Source organism: Rosa chinensis, chromosome 6, assembly GCF_002994745.2.
Source record: "Rosa chinensis cultivar Old Blush chromosome 6, RchiOBHm-V2, whole genome shotgun sequence".
Lineage (NCBI taxonomy): Eukaryota > Viridiplantae > Streptophyta > Magnoliopsida > Rosales > Rosaceae > Rosa > Rosa chinensis.
Window position 1 is genome coordinate 68011860 of NC_037093.1, and position 17247 is coordinate 68029106.

The window sequence follows — 17247 nt, forward strand, 5'->3', positions numbered from 1 at the left end:
TAACTTCACAACTACAAAATCACCCCCTTGTTGATCAAATTGGAATGAAGATCTAGCAAAAAGATGCAAAGCATCGTCCCAAACGGCAGCAGTAGTATGGAACAAATTTTCTTAGAACACTGGCAACAAGAGTTGCTTCGAATAGGGCATGGTGGAACGTTAATAAAAGGTCACAGCAAATTGTAATTGCAAATGGGATTTTTGGACAAAAATTACCCGTTATTACAACGATAGAAGCCAGATACCAGTATCACAGTATGTCATTTGTCTCCCAATTGATTTCAATAGTGATTGCCTCGGCCAAATTGTCATAGGACAATGACCTTATACTATTATAAGCACGCCTATAATTCTTTTTTATTTGAGATAGACCCCATGGACAACTTGCCACCAGAACCACTATTGAGGGGATTACAACAGCCATGACGACCACAAAAGGAAGAAAGAACCCCATCACAGTTTACTCTTAGTTTCATTTGGAATGAATAAAGTCAAATTTGATGATATTATACTTTCACGGTTTCACCTATATACAAAAACAAACAGATACGTCAAAGTAAGTTCTTACTTTTATAGTTATCCCATTAGAAATGACAGTCGAAGGCTCTCTTGTTACCTGGAGGCGAGATATCTTATGATCAAGAAGGTTGACAACATTGGTAGTTGGCCATGAAAACCCAACCCTCAAGTTTCATATAACTGCACTGGGACATAAGTACGACAAATCTGGGATAATGATAATCAACACAGTTTCTGCACAACCCAACTGTTGTCAATATTCTCGACTGAGATGCTTCACCATCCAGGTTTGTATCCAATTCATTTTGGTTGGTGCAGTCTTAGTCTCATATTTATGAGATAAAGTCTCATACTCATACACTACCTCAACAGATTTAACTCCATGCTTGATCATTTGCAGCATTTCCACCGGTCACTTCATTAACAGGATTACCTGTATTTCGAGCTATCTATACCTAACACTCGAAGTCATTGATGTGCTTTGACAAGTACCACTCCAATAGTACATTTTAGACAGAGAATCCCCACAGACAGCAGGATGTCGCATCTCTTGGCCTGCTTCATGTAGTTACTATACATCCTTGCTAATAATATATCTGCTATCATACAACATCAATTACAACCAGAAGCTGTAAGCGTAGCCCATTTAAGATGCTGCATATGTGAAGCCTGAAGTTCATCTGTTGAAAGGCATGGACTCTAGGGTAGCCACATAGGATGTTGAGGGACATTTCATATAGAAGAAGTCTTTCTCCCCATATCAATCAGGGATTTGTTTGAGAGATTGGCTATCGAGTCTGCGATAACTCTTGCACTAGACTTCATGTAACCACCTGAGACATAGAAGGTCTGGATTAAGTAATAAAGGAAACTAAAAAATGATGCAACCTATGTGACCACAGCTACAGTCAGCTAGAGTTGCCACAACATTCAGTTGGCATTAACTTATAAAATAGCTATGGTGATCACTTTCTCATTGCAAAGTGTGAAGTTATCATGATTGACTGACACTGATTGGTCATATTACTAGCAGAGGACAAAGTGATCGCACCTGATGTGAGCATGACAATGGGAATATTCCTCTCGAAAGCAAACCTGAAGACTTTCTCATCCCTATGAGTTATCCCATCAGGACTGATCTACATAAGCAAGCCACATAAACACAGATCACATTTGCAATTCATAGATCATAGTCATGGCTGCAAGTGATATTCTCGAAGACCGAAAAAGATCAGAGAAAGATGTTACCTTCAACCTGCCCAGAGGATCGCCATCTAGAATATCAGTTCCAGCATTGTAGACTATCAACTCAGGAGCAAAATTATGAGCAGCAACCTAACATTCATATCAAGTTCTTGAGTTCACATGGAAGTACTTTTAATCAAATAAGATACATAACTAAACAGTTTCTAGAAGAAAAACTATTGCTAAAGATTGTCAGATAGAAGACGGCAGCACATGACTTGTAAGTATATACCTCAAGAGCTGCATCTAACTTTCTCAAGTACTCGGCTGTTGTAGTGCCACTCTGTTTAAATTATAATAAAAAAAAATAAAAAGGGATTATGTTACACAAAGCCATGGACAAAACAACTACAATCTGACATGATGATGGGATAATGAAGGCTCACCACTACTTCAACCCTCTGATCAATGAATCTCCTTGCTTCATAATCCTAAAGAAGAGACCATTAAGGAAGAAAAGGCGTGTTCATGAGACCAATAGCATAATTCAAAACCTCAATAAGAAAACACTATAGATTGAGGCTGATCAATCAAAAAGAGCAAGAAGTAAATATGAAGTGAAAGGGCAACAACGGGAGATACCAGGGAAATTTTGCCTTTTCCCTACCACAATGCCTAAAAAAGCCTGTCCTTACCAGTAGCAGATCAAGCTACTTAGCTGTTAACAACTTGCATCTCAAAATAGACCAGAATAAAATTAAGAGTTTCTTGGGGAAACCCATTGCATGATGCTGAGGCAGAAAACTTACAAATGGATATATTCCAGGGTTGTACATATCCAGGATATAGACTCGACCTGTTATAAAAAAAAAATAACATTTAAGACTTATAAGAGATTAAGAGCTGGCGATCAAGTTAAACAACGCTCTGAGGACAAAACGGTAAACATACTGTCATTGGCAAAATCTGTTTCATGGCCATTTCCTTGATGTGCATCAAGATCAATAATCATCACCCTGCATATACAGATAATGAGTGAGAGTTAGTTTTTGTATTAAACTCAAAACCTAACTTATAATGCAACTATTCATCTCATGTGAAATAGTTAGTACCTTGATATGTTTAACCGCACAAAGGCAAAATGTATGCAAAGAGAAATATCAGCATAAGCACAGAATCCACCTCCTTTTCCCCCACAACAATGATGAAACCCTCCTCCCACATTGATGGCCCATCCTCGTTCTTTTGCAAGCTTGGCAGCCAAGATAGTTCCCCCCACCTGCAGTATAATACACTCACAGTAAATCCTTCTTCTCCTTTCTTCCCTTTCTAGTATAAAAACGAACTAAAAAAAGAAACACAAGATGGATGATGAATTACCTGGTTGCGAAATGGACTGAGAACTTTCTGCTGCACAAGGCAATTCGGAAATAGGGCAACAGGAGGTACCTTAAACAAAGTAGATGAAACAAATAGGTCATAATCTTCATAGCGTAATTCGAAACTAACAAACATCATTAGAAACCATTGATCCTTATCCGAAGCTGTCAGTAATGAGTATAACTACGAATGTTAAATCTACAAAACCATAGTCCTTTAGAAGGCATTTACCTCAATTATCATAGCAACATCTGCACTTTTCTTTAGACTGTTCAAGTATGCTTCTGTATGCACCTGCTCAAAGTTACCAATAGTAAGTAAATCTAGCTTAAAGTTACTGATAAGCATCCACACACAAAAATTCAAATGAATATTAGAATATATACCAATAGTAAGTAAATCTAGCTTAAAGTTACTGATAAGCATCCACACACAAAAATTCAAATGAATATTAGAATATACACACACACCACAAGAAGATCCTCCTTTGTAGCTTCCTTTGGCTCTACAATGCAATTTTTGTCCACAACATCATCCATGGACAGGAATCTACATATCCGACCCCATTTAGCCGAATCGAACGGGTGCCTGTATCGGCATCGAAGTCAATACCAATTCCACTCAAAAAATTCAATTCAAACAAAAACAGAAGAAGATTAAATTGCGATCACTTACAGCTTCTCAATGCCGAGAAATGCGATATCATACGTCGAAGAGTAAATCAACGGCACCTGATCGGCGAAATTTCTCAGATTCCGAAACGTAAACTTGAAAGCACAGACGAATTTAGATACTGGTTTTACCTTGGAGCTCGGGACGTCGAGGTAGAGCTTGCTGGAGAGAATACGGCTGCGTCTGAGAGATTCGCTGTCGTTTTTCGGTGGAGCAGCAAACGACATCGTTCCGGAGCGAGTTCTTGAGCGGCGGAGTCTGCGGTAGAGAGAGTGAGAGAGTTTGACGGTGGCGGCGAAAGTGAGGACTATGACTATGACTCGGTTCGGAGTCGAACCGGTCCACATTGAAATGACTCGGTTGCTCATATTCGCGTTGGGGGAAGGAGATGGGGGAAATAAAAGCTAAGCGCCTTGGAGGCACGTTGAGGAAGCGATTATAATCCGATGGCTGCGGGACCGAAAATTTGGCGCGATTTAAGCGGGTAGTTTGAACGCGCCAAACGACGAGTGGGATCGGTGAAAATATCTTTTCTTTTTTCTTTTTCTTTATATTCGGATAAAACTGTTGCTTTACTGAGGAGTCACGAGACACGTATCCCGAATCTAGGCTTTCTATGATTTGGCGGTTTAGTTGGTCTTTGTTTATTTCAAAGTTGAACCACCCCAAATGGGTTCGACTGGATTTAGTGGATTGGGTTTTTCCCTGGTCTTTTGAAATCTTAAGATCAAGGAGCAAAGCAAGCTCGAAAGCCCAGCCCACAAACTAAAACTTTAAAAATTGAATTACATATAAATACACGTAAAAAATTAGAAGGTCAAGATTGATGAAGTGACACATGTCACGTCATCTGAGATATCAAATTAGCTAAAGAAATTTAGAATATCTAGAGAAAATATATTCTCAGACAAAGTTGTTGGTTTCCACAATTCACTAATTATTTTATTAAGGGTTTTTATTCATTTACTTTATTTCTAGAGATTTTTTTCCACTTACCCCATTAAGTTTTTTTAATTCTCTCTTACCCAAAACACTCTAAGAAGGTATTTCCTAATACCCCATTAAGAATTTTTTTCCTTTTTTTTTAATACCATTTTACCCTCACCTTTGTTACTTAGAGAGAGAGAGAGAGAAAGAGAGAAACCATAGGGGACTCGCCGGAGCCCAGCCGCTGACCGCCTGAATCTGGTCGCCAGTCGCTAGTTGACCGGATTCCAGTCACCGGTCGCCGGATTTTGGTCACCGGCCGCCGCCCATCGGACTTTTATGAAAACCTCACCGGAAAGGTTTGTTACCCCCAATAGACATCTATTGCCCCCTAATAGATGTATATTGCCCCCAATAGACGTCTATTGCCCCCCTATAAAAATTTTTGTCATCGGAATGAGAACTAATCTTCCTAAATTTAGACAAACAAAACTTTGATTAAAGAAAAAAAAAATTACATCAATTCAAAACGTCTATTAGCCCCCAATAGACGCCTATTGGACGTCTATTGCCCCAAAATAAAACATTTTTTCTTTGATTATGGGCGTTTTGCCCCATGTTATCTATTAAAAAAAAAAAAACGTTGTCCAAAAAAAAAAAGGACTTCGTCCAAAAAAAAAATGACATCGTCCAAAAAAAATATAAAAAGGAAGAAGCGGTCGATCTCAGACGGGAAAAAAAAATTGCAGAGGGAACTGATCTTCAGGAGCTACGTCTTTGTCTCCGGCAAAGAATCAACGGAAGGTCCAGATTCGGAGCTTTCTGGAGGAGAGTTCGAGTTCCGGTCGCCCTGCTTCCGTCGATGAGCTCTGAAAGCAGTAAAGCTGGGATCGTCTTCTGATCCAATCGGGGTCGGCGCTCAGTGAAGGTCCAGCGGTGGTGGGCTTCTGATTTCGGAGCCACCATGGAGCAGAGAGAGAGAGAGAGAGAGAGAGAGAGAGGTGTACCTATGTACAGGATGAGAGATAGTGGCATGATGTAATATATTAATTAAATGGGCTAAATACAAATTACTATCCTGTGGTTTAGGTCCAAAATCAATTTAGTCCCTGAACTTCTAATTTCATAAAAAACACCCCTACACTTTCAATTTTGATCTAATAGGTCCAATTTGTTAGTTTTCTGAAAATTGAGCTATTTGACTTATTAATGTGGCTCATATATAGTCTATGTTTTATGATGTGGTGTCGAGGTGGTCTGCATAGTCAATTTAGGAGTGAGTCATACTGATAAAAATAGATAGTTTTTCAACAAATAATCCAACTATAACTTGAACTCATAACAGAATATTAACAAATTGGACTTATTAGATCAAAATTGAAAGTGCATGGGTGTTTTTGATGAAATTAGAAGTTCAGGGACTGAATTGATTTTGGACCTAAACCACAAGGTACTAACTAGTATTTAGCCCTAATTAAATTGAGGGTAAAATTATCATTTCAATTTAAATTGGGTTAGTGGGAACGAAAATCTGTTGTTGGGGTAAATGGGATAAATTTAGTCTATTTTGGTGTTTTGGGTCAAAAACCTTTTATTAATGTCTAATTCGTTCTAGTCTTTTGCTGGGCTGCTTAATATAGTGTTTTGTACCCATTACAATAACGACCATGAGGTCCATGTGGATTAATCAATCATAGTGCTGGAATGAATATGATGATTCACGTACAATAGAGTGTATACACACACATATATAGTTTTTTGTACTCATGAGGTCCATGTGGTCTACAAATTAAATTAATTAATCAATAATAGTGCTAGAATGAATATGATGGTTCACGTACAATAAAGTCTATATATATATATATATATATATATATATAACGAGCCGTTCGAGAGCGAACGTCCGCAACCCAGAAAAAGTGCTGACGTCGCTCCTCCGGCCTCAATCTAGCGTCGACGGCGCGGCGCGGCTTGTCGAATGGACTCCGGTGGTCTGCGAAGCCGGTCTGCGGTCTGGTGGAGTAGCCGGCGACCGTTCTGCAGCACTATACAGAACCTGCAGTTGCAGGTGAGGTGGCTTCCCAGAAACCGGCAACCCCGACCTCCTCCGACCTCGATCTCTACCCAGAAGAGGTCTGAGACGCCTCCGGCCAGCCCCGCGCAGCCTGGAACCGCCTGCTGCGTCGACGTCCGCACTTTGGGACGTCCGCCTGTGATCAGGCCTATATATATATATATATATATATATATATATATATATATATATATATATATATATAAAGACCATGTGGTCTACAAATTAATAAGTAATAGTGCTAGAATGAATATGATGGTCACGGACAATAAAGTCCACACACACATTTATAGGATCTTTTCACTAAAGGATGCCTTTTTTTGGTCATTAATTTGCAAAAGCAATTGATCAACATTCGTAAAAAAAATTGTAATTGATCAATACTCTCATCACTTAATTGTTAGGAAAGTAATCAGTTCGTATCTTCTATAATTGGAATGTTGTAATCTGTTTATATTTGTAATCTCGTGTATATTCTGTACTCCTTGATTGTAGCTGACTTGTAGGAACAGTTGCCTTGTAGAATAGGTCTCTCCTTGTATAACTATTCAATCGTGATTGAATGAAAGATCATTCCAGCCAAACTATCCTCTTTTCATGGTATCAGAGCAGGACTAAAATCCTGTCTCTCTCTCTCTCGCAGCTGTGCTCTATCCTCTCGTACAGTAGCATCCTTCTTCAATCTTTGGAAGACAACCACTCATCATGGCAGACGAACAAAAACTCTCTAACCCCTACTTCCTCCACCATTCAGATCATCCAGGTTTGGTTTTAATTTCCAAACCACTGAATGGAGATAATTATCCAACTTGGTTGCGAGCAATGACTATCGCTCTAAATGCCAAGAATAAGTTAGGCTTTGTCAATGGCACTATCAAGCCTCCTTCGGCAGAAACTCATCCAGATAATTATGATACATGGTCTCGATGCAATGACATGGTCCACTCATGGATTATTAATTCCATTGCTCCAGAGATCTCAGACAGCGTGATTTACTACACCACTGCACGTGAAGTTTGGGAAGACCTTCGTGAGCGGTTTTCTCAAAGTAATGCGCCTCGTATCTTTGAAATTCAACGAGAAATCGCCTACCATCGCCAAGAACAACTTTCAGTTTCTGCTTACTACACCAAGTTGAAGACTTTATGGGATGAATTATCCTCCTACATAGATGCGTCTTCTTGTACCTGTGGAGCACAGCATGACCGACAAAAGCTTATGCAATTTCTAATGGGTTTGAATGAGTCCTACAGTGCTGCACGAGGACAGATCCTTCTCATGAATCCTCTTCCTTCAGTTAGACAAGCTTATGGATCTATTTGCCAAGTTGAAAAACAAAGGCATCTCAGTGCGGCACATGCCACAGACTCAAGCACAAGTGCTGCCATGGCTGTCAGGAACAACCGATCAAATCAATCTGCTCGACCAACACATCGCTCCTCTACCAATGATGGACGACATATTGATCCAGACCAGCGTCGTTTGGGCTCTTCCAAAGGCCGACCTAAATGCTCTTACTGTGGGGACATGGGACACTTTGTTGAAACTTGCTACAAATTAATTGGATATCCACCTGGTCACCCAAAAGAGAGAACAAATCGTTCTATGACTGATGGGAACCGAGGAAGAAATTCAGCAGCCAATCATGTCTCTGAGGGATTAACTAAAGATGACATCAAGTCTATGATATCAGGTGTTTCAGAGGCGCAACTTCAACAACTCTTGTCCATCCTCAGTGTCAAAGATAACAGTGAAAATTCCCAAGCACATGCAGCAGTGGCTAAGCCAAACACCCCACCAGGTTTGTCTAAAATTTCCTCTTGTCGCTGGATCATTGATAGCGGCGCGACGGACCATATGTCTTCATCCTCAAAATTATTTTTACATGGGGGTAAAAGTTGTTCATTGCCTCCAGTATTGTTACCTAGTGGGGAGAAAGCCCATATTGCTGCCAAAGGATCATTGCCTCTGAATTCTACATATTATTTGCATGATGTGCTATGTGTGCCTACATTCAAAGTCGATTTAATGTCCGTTAGTCGACTAACAAGAGGCTTGAGCTGTTCAGTGACATTTTTCCCTTATTGGTGTGTTTTGCAGGATCTGGTTACGAAGAGGATGATTGGTTTGGGTAGGCAGCGTAATGGCCTATATTACTTGGTGGCACTAGCGACGAAGAAAACCTTAACCGACCCTCATTCTACCTCAAACAACCAGCCCGCTTGTCACCTCACCACCTCATCTACCGATCTTTGGCATAGTCGCTTAGGACATGTTTCTCCTTCTCGTTTAAGTTTCATTGCCAAGAATTTTTTGAATTTTTCTGTTAGTTCTAATAATGCTTGCCCTATATGTCCTTTGGCTAAGCAAAGTCGTTTACCTTTTGGGACTAGTTCAATTTCATCTAATAAACCGTTTGATCTTATTCATTGTGATATTTGGGGTCGTTATAAACACCCTTCCCTTTCTGGTGCCCATTATTTTCTCACCATCGTTGATGATTACACGCGCTTTACTTGGATATTTTTGATGAGACACAAAGATGAAACGCAATCACTTTTGAAACATTTTTTTACTTTTGTGTCTACTCAATTCTCATCTCGCATTAGAACTTTTCGAAGTGATAATGGAGGGGAATTTCTTTCACTCCAATCTTTCTTCAAAGATCATGGTGTAATTTTTCAACATTCCTGTGTTTACACGCCTCAACAGAATGGGGTTGTGGAACGCAAACATCGTCACATTTTACAGGTTGCACGTGCCTTGAAATTTCATGCTCAACTCCCTACTCATTTTTGGGGTGAGTGTGTACTCTCTGCAGTTCATATCATTAATCGTCTCCCAACTCCTCTTCTCTCTTTTCAAACTCCTTTTGAACGTCTTTATAATACACCTCCTTCTTTTTCTCATCTTCGCACCATCGGTTGCTTAGCTTATGCTACTAATCCTCGTGTCACACATAAATTCTCTCCTCGCGCCATTAAATGTGTTTTTATTGGTTATCCTGCTGGCCAAAAGGCTTATAAATTGTTTGATCTATCTACCCGCAGAATTTTCACCAGTAGAGATGTCGTTTTTCATGAAACATCCTTTCCTTTGCCGACTTCACAAGTCATTATATGGTCTGAAGCAGGCATCTCGTCAGTGGTTCGCAAAGTTCTCAGAGGCTATTCGATCTGCTGGTTACATACAATCCAGGGCTGACTACTCTTTATTCACCAAGAGACAAGGCAAGTCTTTTACTGCCCTCTTGATATATGTTGATGATATTTTGATTACGGGAAATGATTATGCAAGTATTGATGCACTCAAGCAATTTCTTCATCGTAATTTCCGTATTAAAGACCTTGGAGACTTAAAATATTTCCTTGGCATTGAGGTTTCTGCTTCGAAAAATGGGATTTTTATTTCTCAACGAAAATATGCGTTAGAGATTATTAAGGATGCAGGGTTGATGGGCGCTGCTCCTGTTGACACACCTATGGAACGAGGACTGAAGTTATCTGACATGAGTGACTTGCTCAAAGATCCGGCTCGTTACAGAAGATTGGTTGGCAGATTAATATACCTTACCGTTTCGAGACCAGACATCACTTATTCAGTCCATGTATTAAGCAGATTCATGCATCAACCTCGAAAACTTCATATGGAGGCAGCTTTGCGTGTTGTGCGTTATCTCAAAGGTGCACCTGGTCAAGGTTTATTTTTCTCTTCACAGAGTGATCTCAGATTGCGTGCTTATTGTGATTCAGATTGGGCAGGGTGCCCCATTACTAGAAGATCAACCACAGGTTATTGTGTTTTTCTTGGTTCTTCGTTGGTTTCATGGAGATCAAAAAGACAGAAAACAGTCTCGCTTTCTTCAGCTGAAGCGGAGTATCGTGCAATGACAGGTGCCTGCTGTGAATTAACGTGGCTTCGATACCTACTCAGAGACTTAGGAATATTACATCAAGAACCCGCCTTGCTATTTTGTGATAACAAGGCAGCGCTACACATTGCAGCGAATCCAGTTTTTCATGAGCGAACTCGTCATATTGAAATGGACTGCCACTACATCAGGGATAAAATCCAAGATGGTTCTGTTGTTACCAAGTTTGTCATTTCTGCTCATCAATTGGCGGATGTCCTCACTAAGGCCTTGGGCAAGGAAATATTCCTTCCTATGATTCGCAAGTTGGGAGTTCGAGATATCCACTCTCCAACTTGAGGGGGCGTGTTAGGAAAGTAATCAGTTCGTATCTTCTATAATTGGAATGTTGTAATCTGTTTATATTTGTAATCTCGTGTATATTCTGTACTCCTTGATTGTAGCTGACTTGTAGGAACAGTTGCCTTGTAGAATAGGTCTCTCCTTGTATAACTATTCAATCGTGATTGAATGAAAGATCATTCCAGCCAAACTATCCTCTTTTCATTAATAACCACAACTACAATTGGTGTGTGGTTTTATGGGGTTTCATATATAGCCCTGGTACTTGTAGCTGAATTCTTTAAGTTCATATATATGTCTCCCTCTATTTGCATGAAATCAAGCTTTATAAATTACTGAATTTCTCTCTGTTTTCATTATTTCAATCAGGATGGTAATAGAAAGTGAGGAAGAGAAGCTTCATCTTATCCTCTGAAATAAAGATTCGTTATTTGGATGAAGGGGTTAGTAAAGCTGAATATACATGTCTCAAGTTTATTGAAGGTTGAATTTAAGTTCAATCACGACCTCCAATAAAAAATGAAGGTCAATTAAATTTTTTTTTTTATAAAAGTGGGGCAGTGGCCCCCACACGCCTCAATGTGCGTCCGCCCCCGGTTTCTCCCTATATATGAGGCAGCTACACTCATCTTCAACTTGCAAACTTGTTCTTGGTTAACAATCTAAACACCAAAACATGGCAGCAGTTGTGGATTGTGATCAGCGTGAGAAGGAGCTGAAAGAATTCGACGAAAGCAAAGCTGGCGTCAAAGGACTTGCAGACGCTGGGGTGACCAAGCTCCCAAGCATGTTCGTACACCCTCCTGAGAATCTACTTAACTCGTCATTCCCACAAGATGATGAGCAATATCAGAAATTTCGCAACCTTCAACTTCCGGTGATTGATCTCAGCGGTTTTGATAACTTCGAGAGGCGAAAAGTAATCATCACAGACATAAACAAAGCAGCTGAGTCATGGGGCTTCTTTCAGTTGGTGAACCATGGAATTCCGCTTGGTCTTATGGAGGGGATCCAGAAAAGTATCCGAGGGTTCCATGAGCTACCCCAGAAGGAGAAGGTGAAGTGGTACTCGAGCGATTTTACGCAGAAGGTCAGGTTCTTCAGCAATTTTAATTTGAAGGTGTCGACGCCAGCTGCCTGGAGGGATACCTTGTCATGCAAGGTCCTGGAAGACCCAGAAAGCTTTGAAGCAATACCGCAAGTGTGCAGGTGATGTTGCGCTACTATATTCACTAAATTTGTTTACTCGATCGAGCATTACGTTTATTTATTTCTAATAAATAAGACATTGACATCATTTTGCAGACGAGAAGTAAGTGAGTATATAAAACACATCGATGGAGTGCAAGAGAAGTTATCCGAGCTATTTTCGGAAGCTTTAGGTCTTAGTAGTGACTATCTTGCAAGCATAGGGTGCTTCAAATCGAGGTCATTGGAGTGCCACTATCACCCGATTTGCCCTGAACCCCATTTGACTATGGGTGGAGTCAAGCATTCAGACCTCCCCTTTCTCACCTTGCTCCTTCAAGACGGTGTTGGCGGCCTACAAGTTCTTCATCAAAATGTTTGGATTGATGTTCCCCCCATGAAGGGAGCTTTGATAGCAAATATTGGTGACATGATGCAGGTGGTGTAGCAGTGTTTGCTTAATGTAATTTTTATCATATATTGCTACTCGATCCTAATATAGGGTCATAGCTAGACATGCTTTTGATAATCATGTCCACATGATTAACTTGCAACAAGTTGCTGCATGCTCATTAAGTCCTTATGGTACGTTATAGCTAGCTTTTCATTTTGCAGAGTACTATAAATTTAGTCCCACCATTAGGATCATATATTCTGATTTTGATGCGGTACATGTAGCGCTGTTCTTATTTATTTTGCTTTGATTTGTGCAGGTTATTACAAATGGCAAGTTCAAAAGCGTGGAGCATAGAGTTTTGATGAAACCAACTGTAGAGCCTCGTATCTCAATTGCATGTTTTTTAAATACGGATGACCTCCAAAAATCATACGGGCCGATAAAAGAGCTTATATCGGAAAACAATCCACCGATTTATAGCGAAGTCAAATTCGAAGAACAGATAAAAAAATTATATAATTTATAAATGACATGAAAGGGCAATGGTGAACTTTGCATTCCATTAGGTTAGAGTACTGTACTGAATCCATGTTGGTGTACGAAAATTATGTCGAAACTTGAAAGTTATATATGGATGTATGATTATGCTGTCATACTTATTTTAATGAGACAAGCTAGTGTACTGGTGGGTATGAGATACCCTCATTTACAACTATTTGAACAAAAATTTACAAGTATTTGAACCAAAATTACAACACTGAGAACAAAAGTTACCATATTCATTTACACTATTTACATATAGTTAAACAAAAATTACAATATTGACAATGAATTTGTGCAAAAGCTTGTAAAAATGTCGTAAGAGGTGTAATTACCATTATTAGAACTAAGATTACAACATTGACAACGAATTTGTTCAAAAACTTGTAAAATGTCGTAAGATGTGTAATTACCATTATTAAAACTAAGATTACACAAAGTATGACTCAAATTACAACTTTGACAACAAAATTTATTCTCACTTTTGTAAATGTGGGTATGAGATACCCACCACTGCACTAGAATTTCCCATGTTTAATTTTCAATTCTTGTGTAATAGTGGAACTCTCTTTTTCTAAAGTTGGGTGTATGATCTGTTGAATCTTTCATTCACCAGAATAATAATAGTTGAGATCTTCTATTTGTGTACTAAATTTGGGTATCAAGTGAGGAATGTATGTGCTTGTATCCTAAACACAAAAACATTAAGCTTAATTAAATATAAGAACTGAATGTATGCGGACGAATTCAACTGTTATGATGTTGTTTATGCATGTTTCCGACTATCTTGAAGATCCTGAGTTCTATTATGGAGGGCCTGGCCATCATCCTAAGTGCCCTCAATCACTACTTAAGCTAGCTGGTTATCTAGGTAGGACTTGTGCTTGATTTAGACCACTAGAGTGGCACCACTAGCACTAGGGTTAACAATGTTTTCTTTTTTCAATCATAATTTTTGTTTCGCAGTTCAAATTTGAATCCGTTATTCTCAAACATTGTTCACTATTAAAGTATTATAATTTGACTCTATTGTAGCTGAAATTTTTTGGTATCCAGGATTACGAATTTAAAGTTTATGATGGTTTTTAACCTGACAATCACTTAAAAGGTGAATGAATCGATATTCAACTTTAGACAATGAATTTATATGAATATTAGAATATTAGAATATATATACCACCTAGAAGATCTTCCTTTGTTGCTTCCTTTGGCTCTACAATCCAATTTTTCCACAACATCATCCTTGGACAGGATCATAGGAATCTACATATCCGACCCCATTTAGCCGAATCGAACGGGTGCCTGTATCATCGAAGTCACTATCAATTCCACTCAAAAAATTCAATTCAAACAAAAATAGAAGAAGATTAAATTACGATCACTTACAGTTTCTCAATGTTGAGAAATGCGATATCATACGTCGAAAAGTAAATCAACGGCACCTGATCGGCGAAATTTCTCAGATTTCCAAACGTAAAATTGAAAGCACTGACGAATTTAGATACTGGTTTTACCTTGGAGCTTGGGACGTTGAGGTAGAGCTTGCTGGAGAGAATACGGCTGCGCCTGAGAGATTCGGCGTCGTTTTCCAGTGGAGCAGCATGTTGGGTGTGTGGATCCGATTCCACATAGGATAAGGATTTGTTAATCCTTGATCAAAGAGGAGTTTTGATTGTTTCCTACCTGCTTACATAATCCTACTTGGTAATGGTTTCTATGTCTATTGGGAATAGGTTTCCAATGTCTTATAGGGTCTAGTTAGATATCTATAAATAAGGGCATAGGTTGTAGTAGTAGATCAAGACTTTGAAGCATTAAACAGAGAGAGCAAGTGAGGTCTTGAGAGTTGGTGATAACTTCTTGTGAGAGATTATTGTATTCTTGTTCGTGTATTCTTCTTCTTCTATAGTGAAACCCAAGCTGCCCGGGGACGTAGGCAAAGTTCTTTGCTGAACCTCGTTAACAAGTTCGTGTTTGTTTTCTCGATCGTTTATCTATATTATTTTGCACTTGTCTGCTTCCGCAAGAGGAATTTTAGGTCAAATTCCTAACAAAGTGGTATCATAGCTTAGGCTCTAGAGTGGAAACAATGAGCATAGAAGACGTTGAGAAGAGGGTCGATAAGTTCGACGGTAATGACTTTAGCCTATGGAGGTCACAAATTGAGGACTACTTGAATATGAAGAAACTTGCTAAGACTTTAGAGGGCAAGCTCCCAAAAGATATGAAGGAGGAAGAATTTGTCGAGATGGATAGGATGGCCCTTGGATCCGTTCGACTATCGCTTTAGAATGATGTACGGCGATTTGTTATCAAGGAGACTACGTTGAAGGGGATGATGGATAGTTTGTCCAACATGTATGAGAAGCCAAATGCCGTTCAACAGTTGTACTTGATGAGGCGGTTGTTCACTTTGAAGATGGGTAAGGGTATATCTATTCGCCAGCAAGTTGGGATAGTTGGTGATATTATCGAGCAACTAGCATCGGTGGATGTGAAATTCGACGAACACATCAAAGCTTTGGTGTTGTTGACTTCCATGCCTTCGGATTGGGATGTGACTGTGAACTCGATTTGTAGTGGAGCTGGGACTATGAAGAAGCTGAAGTTTAATGATGTGCGTGACATTCTTCTGAATGAAGAGACGCGAAGACAAAATAACCTTGAAGATCCTTCAAGTTCTGCACTCTCTATAGAAAATAGAGGTAGAACGTTCAACAAGAACTCAAACAACAATCGTGGAAGGTCCAAGTCTAGGGCACCTGGAAAAGGCCGAAGCGTGTCCAAGTCAGGAAAGTGGTCCGATGGGTGTTGGCATTGTGGGAAATCTGGACATGTCAAGAGAGACTGTAACCAGTGGAAGGAGACAATGAAGATGGCAAACACAACTGAGTGTGATTCGGATGCACTTGTACTAAGCGTTACTGAAGCACCATTGGAGTCATGGATCTTAGACTCTGGAGCGTCATTTCACTCAACTTCACAACAAGAGCTCATGGTGAATTACCGACGTGGTAATTTTGGCAAAGTGTTTCTTGCTGATGGTGGAGCCTTGGAGATTGTGGGAAGGGGTGATGTGAAGATTTTGCTGACAAATGGTGGAACATGGACCTTGACCAATGTTAGACACATACCGCGGTTGAAGAGGAATTTGATCTCTATTGGTCAGTTGGATGATGAAGGATGTCGCACTACCTTTGAGAAAGGTATGTGGAAGGTGTGTAAAGGAGCTATGGTGTTAGCTCGTGGAATCAAGACAGGAACACTTTATACGACCTTGAATATTGTTGCTATTGTTGAGAACAATGAAGGCACTACGATCGTTGAGAAAAATGAAGATGCATACTTATGGCATCGTAGACTTGGGCACATCAGTGAGAAAGGTATGGGTGTACTTCAGTCGAAGGGTAAACTACATGATGTGGACTCAGTGAAGATTGGGCTTTGTGAAGACTGCATATTTGGGAAGCAAAAGGTTGTTAGTTTCTCAAAGGGTGGCAAGGCACCAAAAGATACAAAACTAGAGTTGGTTCATACTGACGTGTGGGGACCTGCACCGGAGTTTTCGTTAGGTGGCTCAAAGTACTATGTGACTTATATTGATGACTCCACAAGGAAAGTATGGGTTTATTTCTTGAAAAATAAATGGGAAGTATTTGATACTTTCAAGAAGTGGAAGGCGATCGTAGAGAATGAGACCTGGTCGAAGATCAAATGTCTGACGTCGGATAATGGAGGTGAATACTGTGGTAATGATTTCAAAGAGTATTGTGCACAGAATGGGATTAGGATGGAGAAGACAATTCCCGGAACTCCACAACAGAATGGAGTGGCTGAACGCATGAATAGGACTCTGAATGAGCACGCAAGGAGTATGAGAATACACGCAGGATTGCTAGACATGTTTTGGGCTGATGCGGTTAGTACTGCTACTTATTTAATTAACCGTGGACCATCAGTACCATTGAATCATCTCCTACCTGAGGAAAAATGGAGTGGAAAAGAGATAGGCCTATCGCATTTAAAAGTGTTTGGTTGCGTGGCATATATTCACATTGAGTCCAGTGCGAGAAGCAAGTTGGATCCCAAGTCTCAAAAGTGCATATTCATAGTCTATGGCAGTGACAAGCTTGGCTATAGGTTTTGGGATAT

At 39.8% G+C, this 17247-nt stretch overlaps 3 protein-coding genes across 6 annotated transcripts; 2 read left to right on the forward strand and 1 right to left on the reverse strand.

The window, feature by feature from the left end:
• Positions 1 to 291: 291 nt before the first annotated feature.
• LOC112173960 (histone deacetylase 2) lies at positions 292 to 4176 on the reverse strand. 3 transcript variants are annotated; one of them, XR_005802487.1, is made up of 14 exons: positions 3888 to 4175; positions 3760 to 3815; positions 3555 to 3672; positions 3316 to 3378; positions 3085 to 3153; positions 2817 to 2983; positions 2656 to 2720; positions 2514 to 2560; positions 2151 to 2195; positions 1997 to 2047; positions 1768 to 1854; positions 1571 to 1658; positions 617 to 1352; positions 292 to 526 (listed from the first exon to the last, which is right to left on the reverse strand). XR_005802487.1 is itself a non-coding variant. In XM_024311648.2 (13 exons), exons 1-13 carry the CDS (start codon positions 4122 to 4124, stop codon positions 1252 to 1254), a joined length of 1194 nt encoding a protein of 397 aa, XP_024167416.1. In that variant the 5' UTR covers positions 4125 to 4175; the 3' UTR covers positions 292 to 1251. The 3 variants fall into 3 exon arrangements, 1 of the variants encoding a protein (XP_024167416.1); XM_024311648.2 differs by having other exon boundaries at positions 292 to 1352; XR_002925795.2 differs by lacking the exon at positions 292 to 526 and having other exon boundaries at positions 1294 to 1352; positions 1571 to 1653; positions 3888 to 4176.
• A 5648-nt stretch (positions 4177 to 9824) lies between these two features.
• LOC112171826 (uncharacterized mitochondrial protein AtMg00810-like) lies at positions 9825 to 10967 on the forward strand. The gene has a single exon (XM_024308945.1). It carries the CDS (start codon positions 9825 to 9827, stop codon positions 10965 to 10967), a length of 1143 nt encoding a protein of 380 aa, XP_024164713.1.
• A 629-nt stretch (positions 10968 to 11596) lies between these two features.
• LOC112174550 (1-aminocyclopropane-1-carboxylate oxidase homolog 10) lies at positions 11597 to 13203 on the forward strand. Of its 2 annotated transcripts, none has more exons than XR_002926071.2 (3): positions 11597 to 12179; positions 12276 to 12743; positions 12872 to 12983. XR_002926071.2 is itself a non-coding variant. In XM_024312337.2 (3 exons), the coding sequence occupies exons 1-3, from the start codon at positions 11647 to 11649 to the stop codon at positions 13079 to 13081; spliced, it is 1065 nt and encodes a 354-aa protein (XP_024168105.1). In that variant the 5' UTR covers positions 11597 to 11646; the 3' UTR covers positions 13082 to 13203. The 2 variants fall into 2 exon arrangements, 1 of the variants encoding a protein (XP_024168105.1); XM_024312337.2 differs by having other exon boundaries at positions 12276 to 12597; positions 12872 to 13203.
• The last annotated feature ends 4044 nt before the right edge of the window (positions 13204 to 17247 follow it).